At 48.6% G+C, this 15140-nt stretch overlaps 1 protein-coding gene across 6 annotated transcripts in view; it reads right to left on the bottom strand.

Annotated features, from left to right (window-relative positions):
* si:dkey-237h12.3 (teneurin-3) overlaps nt 1-15140 on the bottom strand; it is a 129563-nt gene that overhangs the window by 18629 nt on the left and 95794 nt on the right. For 4 of the 6 annotated variants that reach the window (XM_035650609.2, XM_035650607.2, XM_035650605.2 and 1 more), the window contains 5 exons: nt 14485-14746; nt 13502-13769; nt 11920-12063; nt 3329-3578; nt 481-501 (listed from right to left, as the gene is read on the bottom strand). In XM_035650609.2, the coding sequence (XP_035506502.1) occupies nt 481-501; nt 3329-3578; nt 11920-12063; nt 13502-13769; nt 14485-14746 (945 nt within the window). The remainder of the gene's footprint in view (nt 1-480; nt 502-3328; nt 3579-11919; nt 12064-13501; nt 13770-14484; nt 14747-15140) is intronic. The other 2 variants (XM_035650610.2, XM_035650606.2) reach the window with 1 other exon arrangement.

The raw sequence follows: 15140 nt of genomic DNA on the forward strand, positions 1-15140 counted from the left end.
CTAATTGCCGCCAATCTCCGTCTTAATCACGAATACAGAGCAGTTGTGTAATCCCCCGCGGATAGGAGCATCTGCCGAACGCCATTACCGGAAATGTAATTAGAAGCTTCACGGACGTTTTTTTGGGGGGTTTTGTTTTGTTAATTGCACCACTGTTGTACTGGACTGCATTCTAATGTATACATACGTGCTGATTGTGCACATTTACATTAATACTTCATTTCAATTTTTTTTTAAATATATATTGCAGCCACCCAGCCGATAATCCCATTGCACGGTTCCCTATTCACGCTCCCTTCTTCTTATTCAGACGTAATCAACCAGTAATTGGTTTGTCGTAATTACACATGCTAATCACGGGTGCTAAAGGTGAATAGGGAAAGAGTTACTCATGTAGTCGTAAGGTGGGATGACAAAGGTGATGATGTATGGAGAGCATAAAGGAAGAAAAACATGCACTGAGATTAGAAACACACCTACCTGTGTCTAAAGTCTTTATTTCTACGACAGGGTTCAGGAGTGGGCAGGAAAAGAGGAGAAGAATCAAGACAGGGAAATTGGCAAAGGGATGTTTTTTTCACAGTGTTGTTATTCACCCACCAGACAGCGCTATCGTTTAGACCCCGACCAATAAGTCGCTGGGCAGTCTTATCAGACGATATCGGCCCGTCACACATAAATCAATATTGCCGCGTGCGTCGTCCACGTGTGCATGCGGGGCCCCCGAAAAACCCCAGTATGTGTCGGGCTCCAGTCTTTGTATTTCTTTATGACACCACGAGGAATACGCAGAGCAACGTTCTCCACCCTCCGAAACCGAACAAAGTTATTCCAGCAGGGACAACGTCTCAAACGGATCAACTCTGGTTGTGTGTGTGTGTGTGTGTGTGTGTGTGTGTGAGCGGGCAACTCAATTTCCAGACGTTTTCGTGCGTCGATATGAAAACTTTAACTTTGCAGAATAAACAATGCAGAAAATATGTGCATTTATGTTTATTTTCTTTTTTTTCCAGTTCTATAAAGTTGGTGGTATTCATGTTTGTTTGTTTTTGGGGTTACTTACACTAAAGTTTATGGTTAAACTGTAAAATATCAAGCCTTAATTACATTGTTTTGTCATAAGGGGTTTGAAAACAACATCTAAGGAATCAAAGGACAGTTTTCTTTTTTATCGGTATAGGATTTTTTTTACTCGGCCCCCAAAAATCCATATCGGTCCGGCTGTTGTTCACGCGAGAAAATGGTTAAAATTAATGAAGATATTCTCTTGCTTCTCTCTCTCTCTCTCTCTCTCTGAGCGATCGCTCTGCATGTAAATGCGGCCGAGAAGCGCAGCGCAGGCGCCGTCTTTCACCCGTGTACGCGTTGATTGTTGTCAGGCGACGTCAGGTTTATGAAAATCTTTTAGATTTTAGCCGAGCAGAGCAGAAGCTCGGCGACGCCTCGGAAGTGACTGGCTGGTTGACGCGTCGTCTTAATGGCCCCGAGTTTCAGTCAGCGCTTCACACTCGTTCCGTCGTCTGACAACACAAACAGAACAACATGTAAATGAGAGAGAAGCCTTTTGCATTAAAACACTGTATATATATATATATATATATATATATATATGTATATATGTATATATATTTATGTATGAGCGCAGAGAGTGGGGAGAGAAGCGAGCAGATAGAGATCTGAAACTGCGGCTGACACTAAGCAGAATCAAAATGCGACGCAGTGATGTCATGAATATGATAATTGGACTATTGCAAACTCCTCAACAGTCCAACGGCGTCCCCCCTTCGCGTTCGCACACTGACCACTGCGCGGTTCCGGACGCACACTCGGGTTTTTGACCCCGTCCTGTTCCTCGCGGCGTCGGGGTAAAGAAATACAAACAGCTGGAGCACAGAGCGACGTGAGAGCACAGCCGATAGAGAAAGTCGCAGTCAGAGGCAATCCACAGAAAGAGGAGAGGGCAGACTGTGGCCGAGAGGCACCAACCACAGGGAGGAAAAGGTGTACTCCTGTCTCCGCCAAGCCCGGTCCTGCATTCACCACCGCTTTTCTCAATTTAACCACTCATATCGAAATATTGATTCGGCCACTGTTGCGCTGGCCACTGGATGCGGACTTTACACTACCGGCAGTCGGATGCGATTAAGGGAATCCCTGTACGAAGTGTTTTTTGCCCCTTATGCAGCGACCACGCATCGACGCGTGCGCCGACGGCTGAAACCGCTTCGGCTTTGAATAGACCCACACGAAATAGAAACACAAGCAAATATTCACCAAGATGAAGTGCATTTTGCAAAGAAACTGGCACTTTTTTTTCCCATGGTTATTGTATACATCTGTATTGGAGCTGCCATCTAATATGAATTAAACCTCCCCTTACTCTTACCGTTACCTTTAAAATTCAATTTTAGCCAACGCGACACAAAGTCTTGCGTGGCGGCGCTTTGTGTTCCTCTCCTTGTGAGCCGAGTTAAAACAGCCGCTCGGAGACACAAACCATTCCTCGAGCCATTATTCATCCTGAGAGAGTGTTGCCGAGCATGCACACACTCCTCAGCAACAGCATCCCGCTTAAACCATTCCTACTCGCTGCCGCCGCACGAGCAGCCGCCCTGGCGCGGCTCACACACTGCGCAGGTCACCGAGGCGGGAAAGGAATCGATCGCTTCCGGTTCTTCCAGTGAACGTCCACCTCTATAATCTTCACACTGACTTACACACACGCACCGCTCGGACTACCTGCCAACGCTGTCGCGAACCCGTGTCCTTTCGGGGTGAGTCGCCACGTGTCCGTCACCCATGCGGGACGCCTCATGTAGGGATGATCGCCCCCGATGTACGTTTAATCAACACCTGCTACTTCGAAACAAGCCAACTGGCCGAAGCAGCAGAGTCGTCGCTGAGTGGGAGCCAACTTGGCGCGGCGACGTAAATCATCCCAATTACGCGCGGAAGACAGGATGTCTTTCCTAATTATGGAGATGGATGAGGAAAGGATTTCAAATTTCTATGGGGCAGGGAAAAAAACACGAATGTATGTGAGTGGAAGTCAATCCACCGTGTCATTTTGGTTTCCCCTCTCCACGCTGAGGACTAAATTTGGTAAGATTTTTCTTTACAAATTAGGCATATATATGTTGACGACAATATGTTGCATGCTGTCTTTGAATGTCACGCACGACAGAAAACCTACAATATCTTGCGTGACATTTTGTCCGCTCGTCGTTATACACATAACACACAAACTGTGCACAGCTTATATTCATACTTCAACCAGTGCTCGCACCAGTAGAGAGTCAACAGGTAACACAACCCTCAAAGCTCTTACCTGAGCTCCATGATGCTCGTGACGTTGCCAGACGGGTAGATGCGGCGGACGTAGTTGAAATCGCCGACGTACAGACTTCCGTCGATGCCCCACGCCAGGGCCACCGGCGCCAGCAGCTTGTTGCCCTGGGCCTGTCCGTTGCAGCTGGGGCACGAGATGCTCCGGCGCCGCCCGTTCCCCATGACCGTGGAGATCACCGGCGGCTGGAGGGAGATGAACTGGTTCTCCCCGCTGCCCTTGTAAAGAATCCCTGGCAGGAAAAGAGCGGCGGTTTACTCGCAGCAGGTACGAAAGCATTCGTTAGGCCACCGGAGGCGGACGACGGACTCGGAAAGACTCTGGAGTTTGTCAGCTCTCGCACGGCGGATCCGGCCCCAAAATGGAAACACATAGTCTCCGGTCCATTCACAATGACATGTGCAGTAACCTGGGTTAAAGGAAGGGGTTTGACATTTTGTCTATTTTGCTTTCTTGCACATACATTGTCACGTGAGAAAAATCAATACCGCTCGGCATTTCGTGTGTTTTAAGAATGGAGCTGGAGCCAGGAGGTTATAAACGTAGCTCATAGCATGAAGACAGGAAGCAAAAGGGAGCGTGAAGCCGGGCTCTATCCAAAGTAGAAAAATATTTAAGTCCACACACATACAAATATAAAAACACACACTTCAATGTTATAGACAGTTATTTGTTTCTCCTGCGTCCAGTGATAATGCCAGATCAGGCGAACTGCCCCCAGCTCCATGCTGAACACACAAATGAACATATTTTCCAAAAAGTCAAATTAATCTGCTACAAGAAATGACAAAAAAGGACATGCTGGGAACAACATTCACTCCCATAGCACCTTTGAATTTATGCGAGGGATTATAAAAGAGAGCCTTATGTGTATTTTATGAATTCTCACATATACTTGCTATTAAACCAAAGTTAAATATATATATATATATATATATGGCTTATAAAGATTAATCTGTAAGGATATCATACTACGTTTATTTCAAATAGTTCCTAAATGGGTAACGACTCGCGTCATTGCAGTCTCGGAACAAAAAAACTGAGGTCACTGCGTTCCTTTCGGCTCTAACTGGAAAAGAAAAGAAACAATAAACGCGCGGCTTGTCTCGCACGCAATTTTAATTATGCTGTCATATTGACTTTGGTGTATTAAGTAATACAAAAAGATCAGACGATGATCAGATGTGAAGTACTTGGCAGCACACGAGCAACAAGCCGACTATCAATTTACCTGACACACACTCATAATCCATCCCCAGACATTGATACAGAAACTGTGTGTTCCCGGAAACCTCCCACGAAGCTGGGTCACATTTATATCTAAAATAATGTTCCTTTTACCTGACACGTATTCTGTTTTCCCCAGGTCAACAGGTAAAAGCGAGGTGGTAAATCATAAACACATGGCCGTGTACCTCCCCTCGTAATGGGGCATCCATTTCACCGAGGGCTCACAGACTCTTCAAAGGAGAAAAACACATCAAACGAGACGACGTGCACGCTAGCAGCACTTCATTATTCACATCCAGCGACTTGTTTGAGTTCACACCGCCTCTGTGCTAATTAGCGGATCTGTGACACCGCTGAACGGCCACATAATGTTGCTCTCCCACGTCGCCGTGCCGCGAGGCAACCTTCCACGTACGTGAAATCGAGCGTGCGGGCCAATGCCGCTCGCCCCTCCTCTGATTAGTTCCTCTCATTGATTTAATTGATTGAAGGGCAAATTCAAATGAAGGCACGGTCTGGCGAGACTCCCTGACGGGACGATCGGACCAATCCGTCTTTTGTATTCCGCCGCGTTCTACGCGAGCCCCCTAACAAAGACAAATAGGTCCGGGGGACAGCTTTACGCGTGACGCCATCAGATGTGCGACCTTGGGACTCTAATTGAAATGTGATCCATGTGTCTGCTCAATGAGCGAAGACGCGCCGTGTGATGGGAAAAATTCCTCGGCCGGGCGGAGAGCTTCGCGCCACCGGAAACGTAGCTACAAATAATAAATGCGATATAATATGCGAGTCTTGCAAGAATTCTAATGGCTGCCTGTGCAACAGCTTCTCAGCGTTCTCCAGAAGAAAAAAAACCCGCCGAAGATGTTTTTCCTGCGATAGCCAAAAGCCTAATGCAGTGTGTAGGGCATGGACCGGCTGCAGCGGCATCGCCGTCTAGCACTTTGGCTGGCGTTCAGCAGAGAGGAAGAAGGGGGGGAAATATAAAACACTTAACTCTGAGGTCATTTTGGCAAGCTGCCGCAGTCCTCTCTATTTACACTTCCATCACAGTTTACTGTACACACACGTCTTACCATAGGCTATTAGACGACATGGAGCAATGGAATAAATCCGCTAATCAATCATCTGCGACCCCCCCCCACCCCCCCCCCACCCCCCCCCCCCCCCCCCCCCCGACCCCCCATCCCCCGCGATCCGTCCGCAATTAGCGCGGACGACTCCACTCTTTCACTCTGCTGTTGGGCGAGGGAGCAGATTAAGGCTCAGTTCTCTTCCCGCGAGGACACTCGGTGTCCGTGACACATTGCCGCTGATGGTCGTCGCTGGGGTCGAGCTTGTGACGTCTCAGCTGGTGAGCAGCACTGATGGGAAATTTTGGGGTTTTCCGAAAGTATACCCGGCGCGCCCCGGGGGCCGGAGGAGGAGGAGGAGGAGGAGGAGGAGGCCTCCGACGGTGTCGGGGACCGAAAGTGGCCTTCGGCGTCTTTAACGGAGGTTTATGCATTCATTTTACAAATGCTCTGTCATATTCACACGCAGCCTGCCTCCCGTTAACAGAAGCCGCTACGCTACGACCAAGGCCACCTTTAAATATGCAGATTGACGCCTTGATGACTGTTTGTTCACTTGATTCCTCTTTCGGAGAATCATAACAGACGGTAATGATTGCTTTTGATAAAAGGCTAATTTGAGTCGTGTAGCGGAAAGAAAAAAGAGAAGAAGAAGAAGAAGAGGAAGAAGAAGAAGAAAAAAAAGTCAAATGCCGACATCACAGCTCCGGAGATGATTAATGGTACGAACGCGAGGCCGAGCGCCCCGAGCAATGTCACCTTGGTGACACGCGGAGGGCCCGGGGATTGGTCGGGGAGGAGCGGGAGGGTCTTGATTGCACACCGTCCTTCCTTTGGTCTCCTCCGCCCGGGCAAACCGAGCGGTTTCGCCGCGACGGAGGCCAGAAGAAGTGCGCAGGAGACATCCGTGTGTGAGCTCGTACGGGCGAGAGCGCACGAGCGACAGCGTCTTTCTGAACTCTCGCTGTGTCCGACAAGAATCGGTTATGCTCCCAGAGATAGTTCCTCCACAGTTGGAGTGGGAAGGCATATCCACTCGTGAGCAAAAATAAAAAGAGGGGGGCAGGAGGACGTGACTGAAGCGCAGACACCGGCAATTTGCCCTATGGAGTTTGACAGGCTCCGGAGTGGAGGCAGAGAGAGGGAGACTGCCTTCTTCTGCCGGGGCCTCTGGCCACGAGCGACGAGAGGGAGAGTCCTCGGACGTCTGGAGCGGCGCGAAGAGAAGGAAGCAGGAGTCGCAGCAGAGAGCGATGGCGAACGTCTGGGGCACAACTTGTGCGAGGGCGGCAAGAGGACCGCCACTTGTTAACATGTGTGGGTGAGGACATTAGTCAAGGTTTACGGCATTAAAGAATCAATACGGGGCGCAGCAGCGGCGGCAAACCAGTGATATTTGGATTCATCTTCATGCCGACTGAGGATATCGAACTGCATCCGCCGCCCAAAACCCCGCACGGGCCATAAATCACGGATGACAAAAAAAAGTGGCTGAATGCGAGACTGAATAATTCAGTTCGGACGGGAAAAGTGCAAGCGGATGAAACCGGGTGCCTACCCACAACCTCTGTGATAAAAAATGAATATGTGTGTGTGTGTGTGTGTGGGGGGGGGGGGGGGGGGCACGACGACAGTTACGATTACAGATAGGGTTCTGTCTGATACTTTAGAATTAATGTAGCTGGCAAAGCAAAGTTGCAACCAAAATCCTTTCACAGACTTGTGGCAGTGTATAAACTGTGATTTTGAGCTGCCGCAGTCAAAAGATGACCAATGGGGGGGGGGGGGGGGGGGGGGGGGGCGTTGCTCCAAAATGGTGGTCCCACTGTACATCGCACTGTGAGAGCGATTCGAAGATGGCCGCCGTCACGGTCCCGCGGCCAAAGACCCGGGGCAAGTATCAGAAATTAAGGATGACCACCTCACAATGTGACAGTAACGAAGTAGAAGTACTTTAGACCCAGTGTTTCCGCCTCTCCGCTGAAGCACAGGGAGTCTTTTGACAGTTTAACTCGGTCCACGCTTCACTCGTAAGCGCGCATGGTCTCGTTCCCTCGCTCTCCTCGGGGGCGTGCCGCTTTTCGTCGCTCCGTCTTTGTGTCTTGTCGTGTCAAAAATGAAAAGCCCCTCGCGGAGTGGGGACGATAACCTTTTCAAATAATTGATATGAGATTATTTGCCACGATGCCAGTATTATCATCTGCAGCATTCTTATTTAAAAATGGCACAACTTGTACTACTTTTGTATTTACAAAATATACATGCGGTGGTCACACTGGCATTAGGGAGACAAGGAGTTTTACTTTGAATACTTTAAGTATATTTTAAAGCAAGTACTTGGGGTACTTTGACTTTTACAAAAGTACATTTTTGTCTGTTTATTTGTACCTTTACCTAAGTACAGTGTTTGAGTAGTTCCTCCCACCACTGCAACTCGGACCAAGGTCTACTAACCAGCCAATAGGAATGCAGCATGAACTGATGCACTGGACAAATGACGCCTCTGTTCCTCGGCCACCACCGGGTCCACATCCTCCTCCTCCTCTGCGGAGGTTCTTCCACACATAAATAGCGCCGATGCAAGGTCCTCGGTTCTTGCTCCATCGCTTAGCTACACAGATGGCCAATGCACACTGACGATATTTTGTATTCATTGTGTTTCGACTTGCGTCGCAGCCTGCGATTCAGTCGGCCTTCTCGTAGTACAGCCTACAGGTTTATTAGATGCACAGCGTGTCTTGCTGAGATCTCAGAGTCTGAAGGCGCCTTTACTGAGCTTACTGTCTTTCAGTGGAGCTAATAGGATTGTGGCATGAAACCCTTTGGGGCAAATTGATTAAGCTGCTGTCAGACATGGCTAAATGAGACAGAACAAGACAAGTTTGCATTAACTGTTTTTGATTTGTGATTTTTAAAATTTTTCTATTTAGTCAGACCTTGCAATCTGTTTTTCGGGCGTCAGTGCTCTCAGAAGGACGAGTGGAAAAGTGTGAAACAGCCGCGGGGAGGCTCCAGCTCAAGAGCCCGACACCATCCGGCTGGTGTTTTATTTCTGTCGTCCTTGCTGCCGCGTAAAACGTCCAAGCCGCGCACACGATGGCGAATTACATTTCTTGCACACTAACATCCAATTTTCTGATAAATCCAGACACACGCCACAGCCCCGTCTAATAAAGGAATGCGCCGGCACATTATCATATCACACGCGCCCGCACCTATCTGTTGACCGCGCGTGCAGACGCATCTCGCACACTCCAACTCCGACTGTGACGCTGCCACGGGGAAGTCTTCAGATGTGGCGTTGCCGTACTTTGAGACAGGTGGGGATGAAACAAGGAATGCACCAGCAGCAGTGGAGCTCCAGGCGCATTCCTGTGTACTTCTGCACACTTCACACACTCCACGCTCTGGACGGCTTGACAGATTGGGCTCGGCAATGGGCCCCCTGCAGTATGTCTGTTCTTTCCGACGTTCAACGGAGAAGCAGGGCCGAGCGGCATCAAGGTTTTGAGCAAAGTAAAAGGGAGGACTCCCGTCTCAGGGAGCGGCTCTCTGACAGCTTTGCCACAGCCCGCATCTGACGGAAGACGGTTTGTACCACCTCCGAGATGCGAGGGGACCTAATATACATACAGAATGCACGGACTGCGTGGCTGCGCAGAGCCGATGCGCATTGTGCTGTGGAACGAATTGTTTGTAGGTGCGCGCGTGAGATGCCCTAACAGACTGGGTTCAAGGAGCAGGCCGAAGGTCTATCGGCACAAACATCCCCTCTTTGCCAAGATGTCGAGCGGCGCGAATAACCCCGGAGGTTTTATTTAAAGCTCGGTGGACCACCGGCTGCAAAAAAACAACAACAACTCAGCGATGCCAGCGCCAGATTTACACGTTGCGCCAGGAAGCTGCGGAGGGTCTGTGAAGAGGCTCCAGAACTCGTATAAATCTCTCTTCACATCGTAGCTGTGTAGCCACTCGTCGGGGGGCTGTGGGGATACCGCACGGAGATTCTGTGATTGGTCAGCTCGGGTTCTTCTCCCACGTGTTATTGAAGACAGTAGAGATTGAAATAAAAGATATGTAGCACCGGGGGGGGGGGGGGGGGGGGGGGGGGGGGTACACACAAACATGAACAGCGTCCTGTTAAACCGGTGAACCTCGTTTATTTCTCTTGCGCCTTATTCACTACAACTTAATCACACACTGAGGTGATTAATGCATACTTTCTTTCTTTTTATGTGTTATGATGAGTCAAGCCTTTGACGAACGCGGGGTACAAGGTATTTCATTTGAAAGAAAAAATACATTTAAAAGGGATTCACCCGTCAATTGCACAGACTGGCATAGTAATTACTGTATAAAGGCTTTTGTTTGTTTGCCGTGAGGCGGCTTCAAGGCGATGCACACTGAAGTGTTCGCTGAAGTGCGTCGCCCGACAAGAGCTCACCTTCGACTAAATTTGGTCATTTCTGCTGCTTCCAGAGGAATTGACTTCATATTAACTCGTGCAAAAACAGCAAAAAAGGGGAGTGAATCAGAAAAGAAAAAAAAACCCTCTTAGGTGAATATTGTGACCCCTGAACGACAAAGTGACTGTAGGTGTGCAATAAATAAAAGAGTCGGACAAAGACGCGCTAGAAAGATGCTTCGTTGAGTCATACTTCCTCCTCCCGATGATGACAGAGAGGAATATTTCCTCTTTGAAAAGAGAAGGCAATTTGATAATTTTGCACTTCTCTTGCTCTTGCTAAGTGAAAAAGTTTATCTCTCTCGGAGTGACGGGACTTTATTTGTCTTTATCTTTCACACTAAGAGCTCTGAAAACTCCTTTTTGACTTGAAAGCCACTTAAAAAATTGGACATTTTTGACAGTTCTGTCTACATGTTGAATATGCGGCGTCGCGCCGACCCCGCACGCGCACAATAGGAGAAACACACTTGACAAAAAATCCCGTTGCGGCTGTCGAGAAGCACAAGGCTGAGAGAGGATGGGTAGGCAGACTGGAAAAACATCTGGTTCGCATCTACGCGTTAAATCAGCTGTAACGTTTGCACAGCTTCTCGGTGATAAAAATAAAGTGGAATCAGACGAAGGAGACGAAGAAGAAGAAGAAGAAGAAAAAAATCGTTTGTAACTAAGCCCAGTTCCTCAGCAGCGATGCAGCGACCGAGGGGGGAAAAAAAGCAAAAGAAAATCCGCAGACTCGGAGGCCTTAAAGACACAACAGTCTGGCGAGAACTCAGTCAATCAATCTGCAATCCATCCGTGACTTTTGCAAAATCCTAGTAACTGAAAATGGAATTCCCCCCCCACAAAAAAACAGCATTTGGAATTAGCCCAGTAAAAAAAAAAAGGAAAAGAAGAGTGCCCACCCAAAACCGAATAAACACGCAATAACCCCCCCCACCCCCCACAAAACTAACTGAACATCCAGTAAAGAACCCTAATATGACAGCGCAGGACTAAGGACTCCGCTGAAGGCCGAGACTTTAACCTCGACTGTCTTCGAGATGACGGGGACACAAATTGCGTCGGACAGCTGGAACAACACTTGCGGGCTGGAGTGTCAAAACAGCCGCCCGGCGAACTGACAACGCGCAGCACCCCGAGGGCCCCGCTTCTCGTAATTGCGGTCGTATTACTGCCTGCACAGTTACAACATTGGCAACCAGACTGGATTGTCTGATTTATAGAGTGTGACCTCGCGGTACTGTGACGCGGGCCAACGGCCCAGTGATGTATGCGCATCTGATGGTGTCATCAGGTGCGTTTTCGCCTTTGTCGCGTCTCCTCCGCCGGCGCCGGCCCCCCTCGGAGCGGACGCTCGTCCGCTCTATTGTGCTTCGGCGGTCCAAAGCGGTTCCGGGGGGGAGTTTGATGACGGCGCAGGAAAATGTAATTTGGTCCATTGAATTAATGCGAGAATGAAAACATGACGCCTGTTCACCGAAAAGCTTGAGCCTCCGCGGGCGGCCAACGGGGCCGTCTTCCTGGAATAGCTGAGCGGTGTGGAAATCGCGGCGAGCCTCGCACCCCGGTGACTTCCCCTCACTGATTTATTCCGTCATTACTGTGAATGATCAGCCCTTCACAACTCTCCTCTATTATCTCCAGATGGGATGACGAAACATAATTCATCTTTTGATTCAGATATTTATTGAGGTGATTCAGGGTAAAGAACCCTGGGAGTCCACCTATCTTTATGCTTCACACACACACACACCATAAATATAAATATATATATATATATATAGATGAATATTTCTTACCGTTCTGAATGTCCAATATGTGGTGCTTGTCCAACATCCACCCCCCCATGGTGGAGGCATCCAGTTCAAAGCCCTGCAACATCGCCGTCCTCTTCTCCCAGAGCACCACGTCGAGGCACGACTCGTATTCATATCCCACCGACACTGAAAGTAACGACAGCAGAGGCCCCCGGTGAGGCGAGGTCGCAACCTCCTTATCGGACACTTACGGCGGGGCGACGAGGCCCCGCGCTCCATAAGACATTCGCCGCGCGTCGGGGCTGTTTTTCCGCATCTGCCGCTGCCCGCGCTCTCATCGACTATGTAATTTCCTCCAGCTGGGATGATTTTTTAGAAGACCTGTGGGGTTCCTGCGTTTTCACCTGCGCACAGTTTGCGTTTTATGTGCTCTCCTCTCATTTGTCTGTTTTATACGTTGTAAATGCAAATAAAGCGCATCCCCGGAATAGTGTGTAAAGCGGCGTGAATTATTTAAACAATAAAAAGGCTCAGATGGAGCACATTATCGTCGACATCATAAAACGCCGCGGTACGGTCACAGCCATGAGCCATGAACGAATCCTCCTGACTGTGCGCGGTTGTGAAGTTCCCCCCCCCCACTCTATAATGAAGCCGTTTTCCGACACGAGAATGTCCGAACCCAATTTTCTGGACATTTGCTGTTTCACATATGAAGAACGCAGCGGGAGATTATTGAAGCCAGACGAGTTCACAACAGCGGGAACATTTCTGGAACATTGAGGCGAAGGGTAATGGCTCGGTAGAGCGGCCGCCCACGTGCTCGCCGTGAATCCCCCGGAGAATTTTTTTTTTTCCCTGCTGCATTCTCGCATGGGCTCACTGACAATTTCTGGACATTTTTACTGGGGGGGGGGTCTGGCAGGAAAAGTTCCCAATAAATGTCCGCAGCAACATGTGCGTTCTCACATGTGCGTTCTCAAACTTCCAAGGAAATGTCTGGACTTCAGTGCATGTCTGGAAGCGGCAAATGTAAGCTGGAGGTACCCTCTGAAAACATCTTTTTTGCAAGTTATTAAAACGTAAATGTACGTAGCTTTGCATAAACAAAACAATATGCGCACCCTAACCCAGTATAACCCTTCAGATGACACTTGGGTGATCATTTTAAACAAAAATGAATAAAGATATTCTGTTACGTATGATCAGATCAAAAGGTTCTGTTATTATTGGTCGGTAGGTTTTATCGTGACTATTGACGCCTCGCTGGATATTTTCAGACGACTGCCTCGTGGGCAATATTTCATCCAGTGCACTTGCTGCTGAAATATCATACAGGCAAAACAAAGACGTCAGCAAAAGAGCAGTGCCCTTAAAAAAAAAAAAAAAAAAAGTAGCAGTAGGGGATTTTAGGATTTCAGACCAGTCAGTAAATATTGCACATGGTAATAAAAATAAAAGTCCCTGACTAAATAATCCTCAATTCATATAATAAAAAAAAAAAACGAAGATTAATCTTCCAAAGTTCAACCAGGGTTCATTGCCTGAAGGTGGCTCGAGTGTCCCGCGGTGAACCTGCGCTCACGCAGCCTCTCCGGTCGGGCACGTCGCAGCGGGAACTCACCCACGGCCTCCGCCAGGCCAAAGACCTTCTGACTGTAGGCGTCCGTCTTGTCCCAGATGAAGGTGTAGGAGAGGTCGGGGAAGGCGGGGAAAGACTTCTGGAACTGACGGCCCATGACGGCCACCATCAGGTGCACCTTCATCAGGCCAAAGGGCAGACGGTCCCGGGTCAGCAGCACCTTGAGGATGGGCTTGTAGCCAGCTGCCCTGGAGCTCAGGTAGACCAGGTTGAGGTCACTGCCGGGTATGGCCACTTGCTCGTGGAGCACCTGAGGATTTTAATTAGCAGTCAGACCGGTTGCCAAACACACAGCGTGAGGGGCCGACTCGAGCAGCAAGGGCAACAGGGCTTTGCTGTAATTTAATGAGGAGGACGGCTAAAGACAGTATCATAAACTATTTACGGTCAGAGCGCTTTAGAAAGCTGTGAGAAAAAAAAATAACCCCACTTCTATTTCAACACCATGACTCGATATGCGTCACTCTTTTTATTGTATCCCAATAGTTGTATCTCAGACTGCCACTATAAATCATGCTGGAAACAAGTCCAAGCGTTTATTTCCCCATGTTTTGAATCGAACCAGCAATGGCTACACAGTCACATTTTTGCATTTAGGGACTTTTCCAACTCTGATTTCTGGAGCCAAATGGAGAGAAACCAAAAATCCTGAGGCATGTAACCTCCGTGTGATGTGCTCTGAGAATATATTTACTGTTGCTGTGAGACAATTTATGGCTTAGTATTTAGGGAGATGCCTGGATTCAATCAAAGCTCAAAGGCAAACAAAGCGAGAGAAGCCGTGGCGAAAAGGAAGATAACGGCATCATCGTGACTCTTTATTTGTGTGTTTCACGACAGTAAACCTTCTAATGTCGGGATCAAACGCGGGTTGAATTATTAAAATCGTTCAAATCGGAGGAGGAAACTGGGCACTGGGACCACAAAGGCCATGTAGTGTGCCGCCCCTGTGGCAGATGTCTCACCTGGGTCTCCGGGATGATGGGGCTGTCCTCCGGGGAGGTCTTGTACAAGGTGGAGAGGGGCGTGGCCAGGATGAGCGGGTGGGGCCTGAACAGGCCCGTCAGGTAGCAGCTGGGGATGTCGTTCTCCTCCCTCTTCATCACCACGGTGTCCATCACGTGGAAGACGTTCCAGGGCAGCCACACCGTGCGGTGCAGCGTGGGGAACGGGGCGCGCTCGTAGCTCAGCGTCAAAGAGGCGCCGCCGTTGGCCAAGAGGTCAAACCTTAACAAGTGATCATTACATGGAGAAAAAAGGACTCACAATGTAAACACAGACAGGAATTAATTGGGTAAATTATATATTTATTAGCTATAAATACACTAGATTTCAGATGCATCTACAGAAGCTAATAATACTTGGATGTTATTTTCATAGTGGCATTATGACATTATAGTCATTGAAGTAGGTGCTGAGATCTGAGAAGATGGCAACATCGTTATCGAATCCTACAGAAGATATATTCAGATATAGTTCAAAACCACTTTATTTGAAAATAAAAGTGAGCTCTGCTTATTATCAGTTATTATTGCAAAGGAAATGTGTGTTTGCACAGAACTACGGCAAGATAGATGGGTAAATCGGGGGGGGGTTGAACTTTACATTCAATATGTACTTT

The sequence above is a fragment of the Scophthalmus maximus genome, chromosome 9 (assembly GCF_022379125.1).
Source record: "Scophthalmus maximus strain ysfricsl-2021 chromosome 9, ASM2237912v1, whole genome shotgun sequence".
Lineage (NCBI taxonomy): Eukaryota > Metazoa > Chordata > Actinopteri > Pleuronectiformes > Scophthalmidae > Scophthalmus > Scophthalmus maximus.